The 17,567-nt window shown below is 41.4% G+C and overlaps 1 protein-coding gene across 1 annotated transcript in view; it reads left to right on the top strand.

Moving 5' to 3' along the window:
• The first annotated feature begins 7,623 nt into the window (after positions 1 to 7,623).
• LOC121858885 (probable ATP-dependent RNA helicase DDX27) overlaps positions 7,624 to 17,567 on the top strand; it is a 74,285-nt gene continuing 64,341 nt past the window's right edge. Inside the window, exons 1-3 of the mRNA XM_042355539.1 lie at positions 7,624 to 7,812; positions 7,917 to 8,069; positions 8,289 to 8,471. Of these exons, the coding sequence (XP_042211473.1) occupies positions 7,672 to 7,812; positions 7,917 to 8,069; positions 8,289 to 8,471 (477 nt within the window). The 5' untranslated portion in view covers positions 7,624 to 7,671. The remainder of the gene's footprint in view (positions 7,813 to 7,916; positions 8,070 to 8,288; positions 8,472 to 17,567) is intronic.

Consider the following 17,567-nt stretch of genomic DNA (forward strand, 5'->3'; position numbering starts at 1 on the left):
AATAGTAAGCAAAAATCGCGTTATAGCAAACAAGCGTTCGCGTTATACAAATATCGTTCCTCTATTCATAAATCGTGTTAGAGCAAATTCGCCTTATCAAAACACGCGTTATAGCAGAACTCACTGTACATCACAAGTATATTTTACCTTAACTGTGACTGAATGAATATATTCAAAGAAATAAATATGGAAATGTAATATTTTGGCTGGAATGACGTACATGTTACAGTGGAAAGTTGGATAAAATCATGACGAAAACAATGACTTTCGCTTTCTTTCGTTGTTCAAAAGATTTTATCGTAATCGCTTTTCGAATGGTTTTCAGTTAAAAAACTGTTGTACTATATTGCAATAATATTCTATCCTACCATTAGCCTCATAATCCCACAACTGAAAACCATTCGAAAAGCAATTACGGAAACACCTTTTGAACGAAAGAAAGCGAAAGTCATTGCTTTCGTCACAATTTTATCCCACTTTCCACTGTAATACGTACGTCATTTCAGCAAAAATATTACATTTCCATATTCTCAGAAATAAATAGTAGTTTTGTTGAAATGTAACATACAGTATTTAATATAAAATGCAAAAAGAGCTATAAAAACAATTAATACTGTACACCCGTAATGTACTGGCTGGCATCTCTACTCGTCCCTGCTCCCGCCTCCAGCGTCACCACTCCTGCCCGCTCTATCCCTCCGCCTCCTCCACATTGTTACTACTGCCGACAACAAACACAAATGTTTTGTGAATAACTGCACCTCCACTTCCTATGTACAGTACTGAACTGTACTGTGCTGTGCATTTTTACAAACAATAAACATGGCAAGAAAAGCTATTAAAAAAAAGAGATAAAAATTTCACTTTACTGTACCGTACCTATCCTCGGCGACAGGACGGGGGTCATCGGGGTCATCGTCACTCAATTCCATAACGGGTGGTGAAGTGGGGGCGACGGTGGATTCAGCTGCTTCCTCACTGCCGCCAGTGATTGATGGTGTAAAATCTCTCCTTCGGCGATCAAAGAACATGGTGATGGGGAGTTGTCTCTTTCTTTTCATTTCTTCCATGATGTTTTTGTATGGAGGAAAAACATCATCCATCCCTCGCATGAATTTCAGGGCACGCACCATGGAGGGGTCCATACCATAGGCCATGTTTTTCAGTGCCTCAATATTCCTGGTTATCTCCCCCAACTTCTCGTGCGTCCTCCGACATTGTCCCACCCCCTTCCATTACTCTAGGTCCCAACACACTCCAGGTTGTAGATTCCACTAAGTTCCTCGGCGTCACCATAGACAACAAACTAAATTGGAAACCACACGTCAGTGAAGTTGTCAAGTCCTCCAGTTTCTGTCTCCACCTCCTCCGCCGACTCAAGTCCCTCGGAGTTCCTGCACCCAAGCTCCTCAGTGTTTACTCAACATTCATACTTCCCAAGCTCACCTATGCCTCCCCCACCTGGTCTTCCTCCCTAAATGCCATACAATGTAAACACCCAGTAAAAGTGCTTTCAACTCTGCTGGAAAAGCTTTCGCAGCCATGGTGTCTGCTGACGCACCCTCCCCAGTCATCTTCACATTCTTCAGGCCGAATTGACGCTTGAAATTGTCAAAACACCCCTTGTTGGCTTGGAAAGGTGTCGGGGGTGTCTCAGGTGTGGGGGTAGCAGCACTGGTACTGGGTACGGGTTCCTCAGCTGCAGGCGTGAAGCGTGTGTGTAGAGACTTAGATTTCTCCCGGATAAGGATAGAGTCCACTGCTACACCTTTCCAGTGCTGGTCCTCTATCCACAGAAACAAGGCATTCTCCATCTTCACTATTGCCTTCTCCCTCACTTGGCTGACATGCTTAGCACTGCGTGGAGCACTGGCACTTACAGCATCACAGATATCTTTTCCCTTTTCTTGATGGTACGTACGGTGCTTTCGTTCACGTTGTACAGTCGCCCCACAGCAGCGAACGACATTCCCTCCCTTAACTTATTCAGTAACTCCACCTTCTCCTGCAGAGTCATCACTTTCTTCTGGCACTTAGGGGTGGCTCCAGCTGGTGTCTTTGATGCTCTTTTAGGGGGTCATGGTAAATGTGGGTAGCAAGGGTAGCAACTACAATTCTGATGTCAACACAAGCATGGTTACAGCGAGACTGACTTGAGTGAGGGAGCGCTGGGTAGGGTGACAACACGCTATGCGTGTGTGTGTGTGTGTGTGTGGGGTAGCGGGCGGTGTGCAGTGTTTGGTGCCGCGCGCGATTTGAATGGCTTGCGATTTGAATGGCTCACGATTTGAATGTACAGTACTTCAATGTACAGAATATTCCTCCGGCGGGGCAATCCGCGTATTTGCGAATCCGTGTATGTGAAGGGCCTACTGTATTACTTGTACAGTCAACCCTCACTTTACGCGGTCCCACATTCCGCGTTTACGCGGTGCCCTGCCGGAACCCAGGGTGCTCACATTCCGCGGTGCGTGTACCCCTTTACGCGGAGAGTGTCCGGCTCGACGCTATTTTTAGATTCGCCCGACCCGCCTGCTCCCGCCTCCTCCCTCCTCTGCCTCCGCCTGGCCAAGCCGCGCGGTAAGGTTGCGCAGTGCATGTCTCTGTTGCGTTATCACTGACGTCATATGACGTATCGGACTGTGATTGGCCATGCATCCCTACCTCCCTCCGCTGCTAGCTGTAATTGGTTTAAAGTAATATGACGTGTCCACCCAGGGGAGGGAGGGAGGGAGGAAAGACGACGCTTGACCTAGCCGCGGCAGTTTCATCCCTCCAGGCCACACCGTGTAATCGTGCATCCATTGTTCTGTAAAATGGCTTCCGCCGGACCACCACCCCCAGAGAGAAACCTTTCCTTGCCTGGACCCAGTCGCCCTAAGCCCAAGAAGACACGACGTTCCTTAAGCTACTAGGTGAAGTACAAGATCATCCAAGAGTTAGGGAAAGGAACAAGACAGGTTGATTTGGCGCGCCAGCATGGTGTGAACGAATCTACGATCCGGACGATAAAGAAGGATGCAGCCAAGATAAAGGAGCACATGAAGATCACAAAGTCTACAGGTGCTTCTATGATCAAGTATTTTCACAACCAGGTGCTTCTCAAGACAGAAAAATTACTTGTGAGCTACTTGGTGCGTCAGGCGCGACGGAACATGGCGGTCGACACGCGCTCTGTTAAGGAGTACACACGTGAACTGTATGCTGCAGTGTCACGAAAGATGGGAATTACAGAGCCCAAACCCTTTAATGCTTCCTCTGGGTGGTTACAGAGGTTTAAGATGCTGAACAAGATCACCAATATGAACATTGGTGGTGAAGGAGCCAGTGCTGACCATGCTGCAGCTAGGGAATTTCCTCCGTTTTTACGTGAGATTATGGAGGAAGGACAGTAAACCGACGACCAGGTGTTTAACATGGACGAATCTGGTCTCTTCTGGAAAAAGCTACCTTCCAAGACCTTCGTTGTGAAGAATGCCAGTAAATGTCGGGGCCGGCAGATGCAGAAGGAGCGCATCACCGTCCTGTTTACCACCAATGCCTCCGGTACCTGTAAGCTCAAGTTATCGGTGATCCACACAGCCCGCAAGCCGCACGCCTACAAGAACATGGATATGACCAAGCTAAATGTCCACTGGCTGACCGCACCTAAGGCGTGGATGTTCTCTACACTGTCCCTCTCCTGGTTTGATGACTGTTTCGTTCCCGATGTAAAGAAATTCTGTGAGCAACAGAATGTGCCATTCAAGATTTTGTTGCTGCTGGACAACGCACCAGGACACTCGCCCCTACTGTTAGATCGTCACCCCAACATAAAAGTGGTCTTCCTTCCTCCCAATACCACGTCTATATTACAGCCCATGGACCAAGAGTTGATCTGCAATGTAAAAGCTGCATTCTCAACAAAAAAATTCCAGCTCCTGAACGACTACACCAACACCAGGGAAGAGGTGCGTAACCTGAGTGACACCACCACTGATAGCAAGAGCGAAGAAGACGAGGATCAACAGTTGGCAGAGCAAAAAATACTTTTCAAACAATTCTTCAGAATATTTAACATCAAGAAAGCTGTGGACTTCTTGGTGGAGGCATGGGATCAGCTGTCTGTAGCAACTGTTCGTCACGCATGGAGACATGTGTTGCAAGGCATTCCGGACGTAAGGCAGAGTCAATCTGTGACTGGTGAGGTTCAGACTGTTACAGTAGCAGTGGACCTTGCCAGAGAAGCTGCGCAGAGTGTTACAGCTGCAGGCTTCTCAGAGACCACCAACGACGACATCCTGGAGGTGATAAGGGATCCTGATGTGACTACCGACGAGATGGTAGATGATGATGACGTCAGTGAAGAGGCAGGTGGTGCGTCATCCCAAGAAGAACACCGCTTATCCCACAGTAATGTTTGGGGTGCCATCGAGTGTGTCGAGAAAACCAAGCTCCTCCTTTCCGACGACCATGACACAAACAGGTATGAAATCGTCACTACCCAGCTGTTGCAGACTATGGAGCCCTACTTCAAGGTTTATCACGATAACATAAACACCAGCCGTCAGCAAAGCATAACAGAGTTCTTCGTCCGCAACCCACCAAGGCCAACCCAAGCCAGTGATAGTGACAGAGGTGGAGACAGTGAAGATGACTTTGAGGGATTTGTCAGGGAGGCCCTGACAAGTGTGGATGACAGTGATGGTGACTCACCTGAGGGCCAGTAGCCTGCCCTCTGCCTCGGAACCAGCCTCCATCCCCGTACGCCGACCCATCTCTTCTACTAACGTAAGTGTTCAACCTAACTTTTAGTTTTCCTAACCTAACCTTTATTTTTCCTAACTTAACCTTTATTTTTCCTAACCTAACCTCTTCTATATTACTTGTGTGTGCATACCATCATAAAGTTAAGATAAAATTTTACTACAACATAGTTGTGTGTCGTCAAAAAGTGGAGTTTGGGGGTCGGCCCGGTCTCTATTTCAATTAATCCCATATGTTATGTTGTTCACTTTACGCATTTCTCACTTTCCGCGGTACCCTGTGGGTTATATTAACCGCGTAAAGTGAGGGTTGACTGTATACAGTATTACCCCGCTTTACACGGTTTCACTTTCCGCGATTTCTCATTTACGCGGTACCTTGCCAGAACCAGACTTTCACTTTCCGCGGTGCATCTACTCATATACGCGGTGAAGTATATATATATATATTTTTTTTTAGCTCATAAAATTCATACAAATTACCCGGCCAGAATATAATTTACATTGCTGGAATTCTTACAATTTGATGATCATTTTGAATATAAACATCATGGATTTTGCATTAGACATACAAATTTTAGATCTAAAGTAATAATTTGGTTTACACAAAGTAAATATTTTATCTTTTGTGCAAAATATATGAAGTTTACATTCAAAATATTCCCTGACCTGCAAGGAATCCAGAAATGTCAATTATATTATCCTAACTTTAGTCTGAGGTATTATTTATTACTAAACGTTAAAATCTAGAGTTTTCACCCACACATTTATCTGGTAGGGAGGGAAGGTGGGGGGGACGGTTGGGACCGACCGACCCAGCTGGCCTGAGTGTGAGGAGGGGGGGAGGCAAGGTGGGGTACTTTGATTGACAGATAGTGTCGTGAAGAATATTTTTTTTTATTAACTGAAGATATTTGTTTTAGCTCATAAAATTCATACAAATTACTCGACCAGAATATAATTTACATTGCTGGAATTCTTACAATCTGATGATCATTTTGAATATAAACATCATGGATTTTGCATTAGACATACAAATTTTAGATCTAATGTAATAATTTGGTTTACACAAAGCAAATATTTTATCTTTTGTGCAAAATATATGAAGTTTACATTCAAAATATTCCCTGACCTGCAAGGAATCCAGAAATGTCAATTATATTATCCTAACTTTAGTCTGAGGTATTATTTATTACTAAATGTTAAAATCTAGAGTTTTCACCCAAACATTAATCAGAAAGGTAGGAGCTAGTGAGCTGGGAAGAGGTGTGGGGTGGGGATTTGAGTCCATTATTTGAATGGACATTAACCTGGCAACTGTATTTCTCTTAAATATTAATTGTGTGAGCATACCATCTTAAAATTTAGATGTTATTTTTACTACAACATAGATATTGTGTCGGAAAAAGTGGAGTTTGGGGGTCGGGCCAGTCTCTATTGGAATTAATCCCATATGTTCTGTTGTTCACTTTATGCGGTTTTCACTTTCCGCGGTACCCTATGGGTTGAATTGACCGCGTAAATCGGGGTACTACTGTATCTTAATTAGCCAAAATCCCTCTTAACTAGAACTCTCCAATAGTCTGAATTGAAATTTTCTCTGAAAATCATTCCCAAAGCAGGAAAATCTGCCTTTGGGAATGATTTTCCTAGGGGCACATTTTCCGGAAAATTCAGAGAAAATTTTCCCAGTACCCGGGAAATTATGAGTAAATTCCGGGGATGGGGGAGGTTTTTTTCTGGGTTTGAGATGAAAATTTCACGCATTTTCTGGAAATAATGATAAAAAATTTCCGGTACTCTGAAAATTCCAGGGAATGGGTATATTTTTCTGGCTTTGAGTGATGATGTAATGCGCAATTTCTGGAACTTCCGAGAACATTTTTGTTCAATCCAGAATGCGACGTCTAGCTTTATACCGAGGTATGTAGCTAGACGTCATATTCTGGACTATATCACAAAAACTGTTTTTTAGAAGAAAAAAACGACTCTTTACATTATCCGGAAAAATCTGGGGATTAGGGTTTTTCCGGTCTTGAGAAAGTCGTCTCGTAACCCAGAAATCTCTCGTTCCCGGAAGTGCTCTGCACCAATTGTTCCGGGTAATGGAGTTATCACTACAATACAGCTTAATACTTGATGAATCATTGCAGACACTTGTAGTCGAATTATAGCTTCCAAGAAAATAAATAAAATTAATACTAAAGCATATTTGTTTTATTATGTGATCATAATGATTGTATTTAATGTAGTAATATCTCCGTTGGCCGGAACCGTTCAAACCCGGAGCACTCCGATGGCCGGAACTGAAATTTTCTTGGAAAATAAATTTTGGCTTTGGGAACGATTTTCCGAGGAGCACATTTTCTAGAAAATTCTGAGAAATTTTTCCCGATTCCCGGAAAATTCCAGGGATGGGGAAGTTTTTCCGGGTTTCGGAGATGAAAAGCAGGCGCATTTTCTGAAAATTCCAAGAAAATTTTTCCATTCCCCTGAAATTTCCAGGGATGAGGGATATTTTCCGGGTTCGAGAGAGTCGTCTCGTTACCCGGAAATCTCTCATTCCTGGAAGTGCTCTGCACCAATTGTTCTGGTTAACGGGGATATCACTGTATTTGTTTTGAATTTCTAAACAGCATTGTATTCAGAGATATTAAAAGGAACTGTATATTTGTTTTTAAAATGAGTAAGACAAGTGATAAAACTAAGTTAGAGAGGGGAAAATGCAGGGGACCAACAATGGGGGGGTGGGGGCTACTCCATTGTGTAACTAGCATATTCCCTTAACCAGGCCCTGTGTATTTGTGTGGGTTCATTTATCTCAAATTTTCCATTTTGCCTCTCCCTGACTAGTCTTTTTATGGATTAAATATATTTAGCAAATCATATTTCACTACAGATTTTGGTGTTGGATGAAGCAGATAGGATGTTGGATGACAGCTTTGATGACCAGTTGAAGGAAATTATCAAGCAGTGTTCTGGTAAATGTCAGACTATGCTCTTCTCAGCCACAATGACATCCAAAGTGAAGGAGTTGGCAGTTGTCTCTCTCAAGAACCCTGTCAAGGTTAGTTTTAATGCTCTATGCTCTTTAAATACTGCTTCTTTTTTTATTTACTGTTTCAGTAACTCTATCTCCATTGAAATACTTTTCTCTTGTCTCTGTTTCAGGTCTTTGTAAATGAGAACACAGATGTTGCAAAAAATTTACGCCAGGAATTTATTCGCATTCGTAAAAAGTACGATGGTCACCGAGAAGCCATGTTGGCATATCTAGTATCTCGGTCCTTTAGTCAAAACTGCATTGTCTTCGTAGAAACAAAGGTAACAAACACCATATTAAGTATGTATACTGTATGTAATGTACAGATGCTCTTGGTAAAATTTTGGATCAATTTCATATCAATTTGTTATTGCTCATGGAAAATTTACATGTTTTCGGTATCCATGCTGGAGACTGGTTAGGTTTTTGTACCAGGTAATGGAAGATAATTACTGTACTGTACTGTAATGAAGAAATTGATCAGCCATTTTATAATTTAGGTTTTGGCTCATCGTCTGAACATTCTACTTGGGCTGATGGGAGTGAGATGTGATGAACTACACAGTAACCTTAAACAAACAGACCGTCTTATGGCACTCAAAAAGTTCAAAGATGAAGAGGCTGGTGTGCTGATTGCTACAGACGTTGCTGCCAGAGGCCTTGATATAAAGGGAGTCAAAACAGTAAGTTATATGTATTGCTTTATTAGAATTGCCTATTTTTCTAATGTTGTATAGTTACATAATTTTGTTATTAAAAAGAAATCAAAGTCAAGTACCTTTTATATATGAATACAGTAATATCTCTGCTAGCTAGATTCCCTCAAACCCGGAACTCTCCGATAGCCGGAATTGAAATTTCCTCGAAAAATCGTTCCCAAAGCTACTCATACTGAAGTCAAAGGAGAGCATTGTGGCTGATAAGGCTAAAGAAGCTGCTGCTGCTGACGACAACAACAAATTTGGTTTGGGTAGCAGATGTGGGATAATTGTAATACTGTAGACTATTACAGGGTCTTTAAAGTACTGTAATAGCAATACAGTTATATTGCAATTCTTTGGCTGTAATAGTAATAGAAAGCAAAAGTGATATCCCCATAAGCCGGAACAATTGGTGTATGACACTTCCGCGAATGAGAGATTTCTGGATAACGAGATGACTCTCAAGGCTGAGAAAAAATCCTGCATCCCCGGGTTTTTTTGGGTAACGAAAAAATTTTCTTGGAAGTTACAGAAATTGAGTAGATAGTCGGTAGCAGGCAGCTACCAAACAGGGAGGTACCACCGCCTGGGAGATATATGGAAGCATAATGTGTTGTCTAATGGTAGACCCTGCTGCCATATGGCATCACGAAAATTGTGACCAAGTCCCAGGTTCCTGATCTGACTTTCTGCCACATTTACACACAATTGCAGGGTCTCAATTGTTTCTCTTACTTTGAGAACACAACATACATATATTATTTCTCACTATTGATCTTTTTTTAAATTTTTGTATTTCTTTATGGTCCTTTTCCCATCTTCTTTGTGTCCGAGATGGCCCAAAATACACATTTTTACTGATAAAAATACTTATTTCCAATAAATAAATCATTTAGAATTGATCTTATTTGCATTACTTTTCATAAAGACTGTTCGGCGACACACATCCAGTCTGTCGCCAGACTGTCTGGTTGTCTTTGTGTTTGGTAGAGCAAGTAAGTCATATAAATAATTATCGGAATAATAATTTCACAAATAAATACGTTCATAACATTATCATACCATTATCGTCTCGTAATACTACACTACTTTTAGTAATATTACTTTGATACAACATGATAAAAAGGACAAACACTGGTAAATAAACAAACAAAAGAAGGTACTTACCAAGAAGCTTCCCTCCGACCGCGCATGGATAAGTGAGGTGGGTGGGTGGTTTGTTGCCACCCTGACCCTGGGTGTATGCCAGCACCCGTGGATAGAGACGAGTGAATGCATACAACTGTGTACCTTTTCCACAAATATGTCACTTTTTCCTTACAGGGGCACCGGTGGTAGAGCGATACCGCTCTTGCCTCGCAAGCGAGATGTCACGGGTTCGATTCCCGGGCCGGTGGAAAGTTGTTTGGACACACTTCCTAGCTCCCCTTGATCCCTGTTCAATCGAAAAGTTGCGAATTCGTATTCAGGGAAAGTTGTTGGAGCTTCCAATAACTTGCTGACAAAAACCTATGACTTCAGGCTTCTACGCCCTTGACAAAAAACCTATGACCCTTCAGGCTTCTATGCCCTTAACTCATGACACATAAAGGCAAGCATGAACTTAGCATGCTTCCCAGATGGGCGCTGTAAACGCTTCTGCGCTTCACCTTGCACAGGATGTAGGGGGGTGCCCAATAAACTAAAAAAAAAAAAAAAGTTGTTCCCTACAAATACACTTATACTACTATTTACACTACAGTATTTACAAGCACGTCCCACATTGTTTAAGAATGCTTTCTTGGAGTGGTACTCCACGAAGCAAGGTGGACAAAGACCAATGTCACACTCCTTGCACCACGTCGTCACGACCTTACGCTTAGCTGCGCACTTTGTGGTGTTAGCACAGACATAACACCGCCTTTACCCCTTACGACCACCTGGACCAGTTGGTAAGAAGTCCATGTTGTGACAAACAACTCAGTCACGTACAAGCAGTCTGTCAGGTAGGCCTGCTTGGCTGTGACGTCGTGGTACAGTTGTCACGATGGTGCCATATTTCTCCAGGATTTGCAATATCATTTGCTTTTGTAAAAAACCTGAGAGAGGGTTTTTTCCCGGTTTTTACTAGGTACAGTTGTATGCATTCAGGATGGTGATGTTTAAGAGGTGTAGGAACATCTTCTTGTACCACTTGAGACATTTCTTTACACACTCAATTGCGCCAACCTGCATGTCACTCTTGTCCACTAGGCGCATGTTGAGATTGTAGTCCATGACAGCGTCAGGTTTTTCATTACCTCCTGAGGTCCAGTCCCTTTTTCCACTGTCAACCATTTCACCCTTATGAACGGTTGATAGCTTCTGTACAGTACGCTTATCTTGCCAGCTTATTACAAGCATCTTGTCTGCCTCCTTCAGCTGGATCTCTACTCGGGCAGGTTTACCAGTAAACACGGGCCAGTGTTTCCGGTTCTTGCGTGTACAGATCCACAAGAACTGATGTCATGTTCAAGTAGGAACTTGGCCAGGGCAGGAGAGGTATAATAATTATCAGTGTAGAGGATGTGATTCCCTCCAAAGTAGCGGTCCATAAGTTTCTTGACACAGCGCCAGAGAAACCATGTGGGTTAACACCTTGGGTATGTCTACCTCACTTGCTGTGTAAACTATGAGATCTAAAACATACCCAGTATCGCAGTCACACAGCACAAAGAACTTGATCCCAAAGCAATGTCCTTTGGAGGGAATGTATTGTCTAAAAACAACACGTCCTCTGAAAAGCACCAGACCTGTCCACCACTACTTTATGAATGGGTCTCAAGAACTTCGTAAAGCGTTTCTTCGGCACCATAAAAACTTCCCTTGTTTTCCGAAGTCTGTCACCAGCCACAGGAATGTTGTTATCTACAAAGTGTAGATAAGGTAAGATGGAGGCAAACCGGTCTCTGGACAAATTTTGCAAACAATGGAGTGGCAGTGATATCATCAGGAGATATCCAGTGCTCCTGAAGTACATGTTTTTTCACATGTGCCATCAGCATCAGTAATGCAAAAAACACGTACAGTTCGGCAACACAACATCATTCCATCGACGCATGTGTGGCGAGGGGCCAGACCCGGGGTTAGCCTCACACGTGTACTGATAAAATTTGTTTGTCTCATTACACAGTAAGTCCATAATTTCACCATCAAAGAATGTACAAAAATAATTTCTATCCACGTGATTCCTCTGTACAAGGAAATTCAGGAGAAATTCCACCTGATGATCTTCTGAATTCAGGGATATCAGGCTGGAAATTACTGCCATCAGACCAAACAAAGGCATCCATTGTCCCTTGTCTGGGTCGTGAGCGCCTGGCAGGGATACGCACCTCTGGCTGGGCCTCGCTGCCTGCGTCCTCCTCTTCCTCACTGGTTGAGACAACTCTAACTCGATGCTATCCTCTTGGTCACTAGGCTGATAATCACTGCCTTCATCACCACTTTCACCAGAATTTTCCTCTACAGCACTCAAATAAAAAAGTTCTGTTCTTATTTCGCTATAATAATAATAATAATAATAATAATAATAATAATAATAATAATAATGATGATGATGATGATGATGATAATAAACGGTTTGTTAATAGAGTTGCAACCGGTGGCTGAAAATATACAAACTTACATTTAATTTAGGCATAATGATATGCGTTCAATACATTTACAGGGCTGTACAGTACATAAATCAGGAGTTGTTTATTATTTTAACAATAGATGGGATGATGCTATTCTTATATCTATCAGTGCGGGCTCTTATGGGTTGAATTTTGTTGTAGTGGCGGACTGCGCAAGGTGGGTGGGGGACTGCTAGTGGCAGGAGGTGGCGATGACAAGGATGGTGCAGTAGTCCACTGCCAAACCTTGCTAGTGCTTGGTGGTGGAGGTCACTGAGGGATGGCATTTCCAGTGCAGTGATCAACAAGGTCAAAAGCCTTCCTGAAGTCAACAAGGGCAACGGCCAGTGATGTCTTACGTTTCTGCAGGTTTTTGTGCAGAAAATCCAGGAAACTAACTAAGCAGTGTGATGGAGAGGAGGTCCTCATATTGCCAAATTGCTGTGGATCAATTGACTGATAAATTCTAGCATATGTCCACTCAAAAACAAAATCTTCACAAAGTAGACTGGGTATTGGGGTAATGGCAACTGGCCTGAGGTCGTTAGGGGACTGTGGGGTGGTGACCTTGGGGATAGAGGGTGACAAATGCAGTTTTCCATTCATTAGGGCATTTGCTTTGTCTGAGAGATGCATTAATAATAGAACAGGGGGGTGGCAAGTTCGACTGCAAACTTCTTGTAAATTTTGATTGGTAGGTCAATTGGGGTCGTGAAGCGTTTGGGTTTAAATTTCAGGAATTTGTTAGCGATTTCAAATGGTTGAACACTGGGAGGGGGGGAGTGGGGAGGGGGAAGGTAAGTAAGGCGGGAGGAGAGTGAGGTCAAGACTGGGTAGGGTATGATATATGGTAGCAAAGTGGTTATTAATTATCTCAGCTGCCTCCTCACTAGATAAATGTGAGATGAAAGGATGTGTGGGAGACTGACGCTTAAGACCACAGAAATCTTTTACCTTGGAGTACCACTGACCGATGCCGACCTCCTTGAGGCCGTGCACTTTCCTGGGATAATAAGACTTCTTGGCTGACTTGATTTCCCTGATGACCTGGTTACATAGACTTTTGTACAGGCAGTTGTTGGTGTAGTATGCCTTGTTGCGCTGCTCAATTAGTCTTTTGATACTTGGTGTAATCCACGGGACATCACCGGGGTGGATCCTCAGTGTCTTGGCTGGAAAGAAGTGGTGGTAGGCTTTGGTGATAGTATCCAGGTAATTATCCCACTTGTTCTGCACATCGTCTAACGTGATCACTTCAGTCCAGGGATACCGGGTCACCCATTGTCCAAAATGTGGCAGAGTCAGGGGTAGGTCGATAAGTCCTGGTGGCAACTGGCGGTCGTGAGATGGTAGGTGTAAGTGACCACAGTAGAGACAGGTGGGGGCTGCACCCCATGGGAGGCAGCGGCTGGGGGGGAGGTAGTGATTACCGAGATCAGTCATGATGAGGTCCAGGGTGGCATTCCCATGTGTGGGAAAGTCAACTATTTGTGCAAGGTGGAGGTGTTGGGTGATGTCACTGATGTCTAACTCATTAAAGTCACCACATATCACAAGTTTAGCACATGGAAATTTGGATCTCAGGGAATCAGCAGTGTCTATTATATGAGTAATCAGTACATTGGCAACAATGCTTGATTGGGGTGGAAGATGGGGAGGGGGAACGGGCACGATAAGTTGAGGGGTTACTCTCCATGACCACAGGCGAATGGTTACTGATTGCGCTGGGGCTACTCACACTCCCCTCCGTGTTCCGTGAGAGAAAAATAGTCATGCTGGTACATGTTAACCCAGGTTAGGCATTCAAACAGCGGCGGGAAAAGGCGCGCGTTCTGGAACATCAACCGGGGCACGCTGGTCAACCGTTCTGGAACGTCTTTCGGGGCGTAGGGGTTAATACCTGTACCCTTCATATACAATACAGTACAGTACTATGTACATACCTCATAGGTAAAAAATAATGTCATTCAAGACATATTCAGGTCATAAGACCCACTTATCCCCATACCAACACTGGATGACCTGACGTTGCATCAGGTCAGGTTAATAATGTGACCCAATAATCTCCCACCCAACCTTCATCGCAAGAGTTAAGACATGATTAGTTATGTACAGTCACGCGCCGGTTAACGTCCTAGATACGTTCTTGGAAACGTAACATTAACCGTAATGGACGTTACCGGATCATCACAAAAACGTGATAACGAAAGTACAGAATCTATGGGATTTATTCTAATTGGTTCCAGGCACCCAAGACCCAACCCCAAGTTTCCCATTTTACAACCATTTAGACCCACTAAATATATATATAATGTTATGGTAAATCATAAACACACATAGGCATGGCTAGGTTTATTACAAAGTCATGAAAAGGGTACGCTTAATACTGTAGTCCACAAAACATGTAGCTATGCTTTTTTTTATTTGGTTCCCCATCATACGAGTCCGTTTTCTCTCACTTCAGGACGCCGAGTCCTCCGTTTTCTCTCAATCTTAGAGTGCACCCGAGACTTTGTTATTCCTTAGTAATGACACAGAATTTGATATTGCAACTGGGGTTGCAATTGTTGAGGCAACTTAGGTACCGTATATCTCGGCTTATAAGACGGAATTTGAACATTAAAAAAATCTGCCCAAAGTTAGGGTGGTCGTCTAAACCACCAAGTATAAAATTCTTACCTCTTAAATATTGTGGTTAAGTTTGTCAAGAGTGGTTATGGAAACATCGTAAGCCACTCACAAGGTCTTACCACTAATTATTTTATACTGAAACTTACGTTTGGCAAGCTGGATTCAAATTAAGATTACCGGTATATTAAAATAATAAAAATGTATTATAAACCTGTCTAACATACCGTAAAATTGAATTATACCCCTGTAATAAACACAGCTATCATCACACACCCCTCCCCACGCCCCCCCATTTGCCAGTGAGGAGACAAGAAAGGGAAAGTGACTGCGAGATTGGGCTATTTTTAGCCGTGGAGGTGGTCAGTAATGCATATCGGTATATTTACTGATAATAATACTTAAAATTTATTTTTTTACAAGGAATATTCAGTAAATGACTGCATTAATTCTTGAAACTACTGACAGTTAAATACAGACGCTTAAGTGACGTCACTAGTGTTTACACTACACCAGCTGGTAACATTTGATGCCATTACTTGAAGTGAATTGGCCTTATTTAAAGTAACTAACCATAAATAAATACAAAAAGTAAAAAAAAGATCAAAAGTGAGAAATAATATACTGTATGTATGTTGTGTTGTCAAAGTTAGAGGAACAATTCAAACTGCAATTGTGTGTAAATGAGGCAGAAAGTCAGGTCAGCGCTGAACCTGGGACTTGGTCACAATTTTCGTGATGCCATATGGCAGCAGGGTCTACCATTAGACAACACATTATGCTTCCAATATCTTCCCAGGTGGTAGTATCTACCTGTTTGGTAGCTGCCTACTACCTACACAATTTTTAGTAATATTACTTTGATACATGATAAATTAGACAATGAAAATAAACATCAAATTTAATTACCAAGACGCTTCCCATTGGCAGCTGTAAGAAGAGGGGGAGATGGGCTATTTTTATCCCGTCTCTGTTTCTGAAGTGGCCAGTAATACCATATATTTACGGTATCTCCTATAACTAATTAATTTAGAATTTATTTTTTACATAGAATATTCAGTAAATGACTTTTAAATAAATAAACAAAGAATTCGGTAAATCTATTTCAAGTAAATGGAAAATAAGCAAACAAATGTTATTTACCACCACCCTTCCCTCTGGCTCAGAGTGAGATGGAGGGGAGATAAAGAAGGCTATTTATAGCCTGTCTTTGTGTCTGAAGTGACCAGTACTCTAATGCACCATAAATAATTCATTTAACATTTATTTTTTGTACATATATTTTGTTGTATATATATTTTGTTGTATATATATGTGTATATATATATATATATATATATATATATATATATATATATATATATATATATATATATATATATATATATATATATATATATATATATATATATATATATATACACACACACACATATATATACACCTAGACCCCGACTTACGACGGGGTTAGGGACCCAAATCCAGGTCGCAAGTCCGACATGGTCGTAAGTCCGACATAGATAAAAAAAAAATAAAAATAAAAAATTAATAAAAAATCTACAATGAAATACAGTACAGTAAAAGTAATGAATAATGATGAATGGATACAGTACAGTGAAAGTAATAAATAATAAGGAATGGATACAGTGTGACTGAGCACTTAACCTTTAATGTAGTCAGCTGAATGCACATGGGGCCCCCATAATTTTCTAATTATACATGGAGACTACATTAACTGGAAACGTTTCGGTATAGAAAATGCGTGTGTCATTTGAAAGAAAAAAAAAATTCTGCGGCGGTCGTAAGTCCCGACAAGTCATCTATGTGTATATATATATATATATATATATATATATATATATATATATATATATATATATATATATATATATATATATATATATATATATATATATATATATATATACGTATATATATACAGTGGGGTATGCTATAACAAACGCGGATGAATACGGGACTACTTCACCTGGCGCATGAATATTGTTGTACCGCGACCCACAACAAGAGCGTCAGGCGCCATCTTTGTCTCATTGTGTAGCCAGTGCACCACTGTTATTGTTGAAATTTCGTCTTTTGATGTGGAAATTCGCGTTATTTGTATAACTATTTTGTTATACAAGTATACAATTGTAACAATGAGTCGTCCAAAGCGAGTGAGAAAGCTAATAACCCTTGAAACTAAGAAAGAAATTGTAAAGAAACGTGAGAATGGAAGAAGCATTGCGAAACTTAGTGATGAATATGGGATGGCTAAATCAACTATATGTACGATTTTGAAGAATAAAGAGGAGTTAAAAACTGTGCAAGTGGCTAAGGGAATCTTTAGACTTAGCAAAGCAAAGTGTAATGTGATTGAAGAGATGGAAAATTTACTCCTAGTATGGATAAAGGAGAAAGAAATGGCAGGTGGTAACATTAGTGAAGCTATAATTTGTGAGAAGGCTAAACAATTGTTTGAGGACCTGAAAGCCAAGACTCCCAGTGGAAGTGATAGTGATGTGCCAGTGTTTAGGGGTACCTGCATGCTGAATAACACTAAGGTAAGATAAAGTACCGTATTTTTTACATTTTCCACAGAATTTTTTCAGTGTTAAGCTGTTGTATTTGGGGGCCTGGAACGGATTAATCCTATAACGAACGAATGCTATAACGAACGAGGTTCTGGAACCAATTACGTTCGTTATAGCATACCCCACAGTATATATATATATATATATATATATATATATATATATATATATATATATATATATATATATATATATATATATATATATATATATATATATATATA

Source organism: Homarus americanus, unplaced genomic scaffold (assembly GCF_018991925.1).
Source record: "Homarus americanus isolate GMGI-L3 unplaced genomic scaffold, GMGI_Hamer_2.0 scaffold48614, whole genome shotgun sequence".
Classification (NCBI taxonomy): domain Eukaryota; kingdom Metazoa; phylum Arthropoda; class Malacostraca; order Decapoda; family Nephropidae; genus Homarus; species Homarus americanus.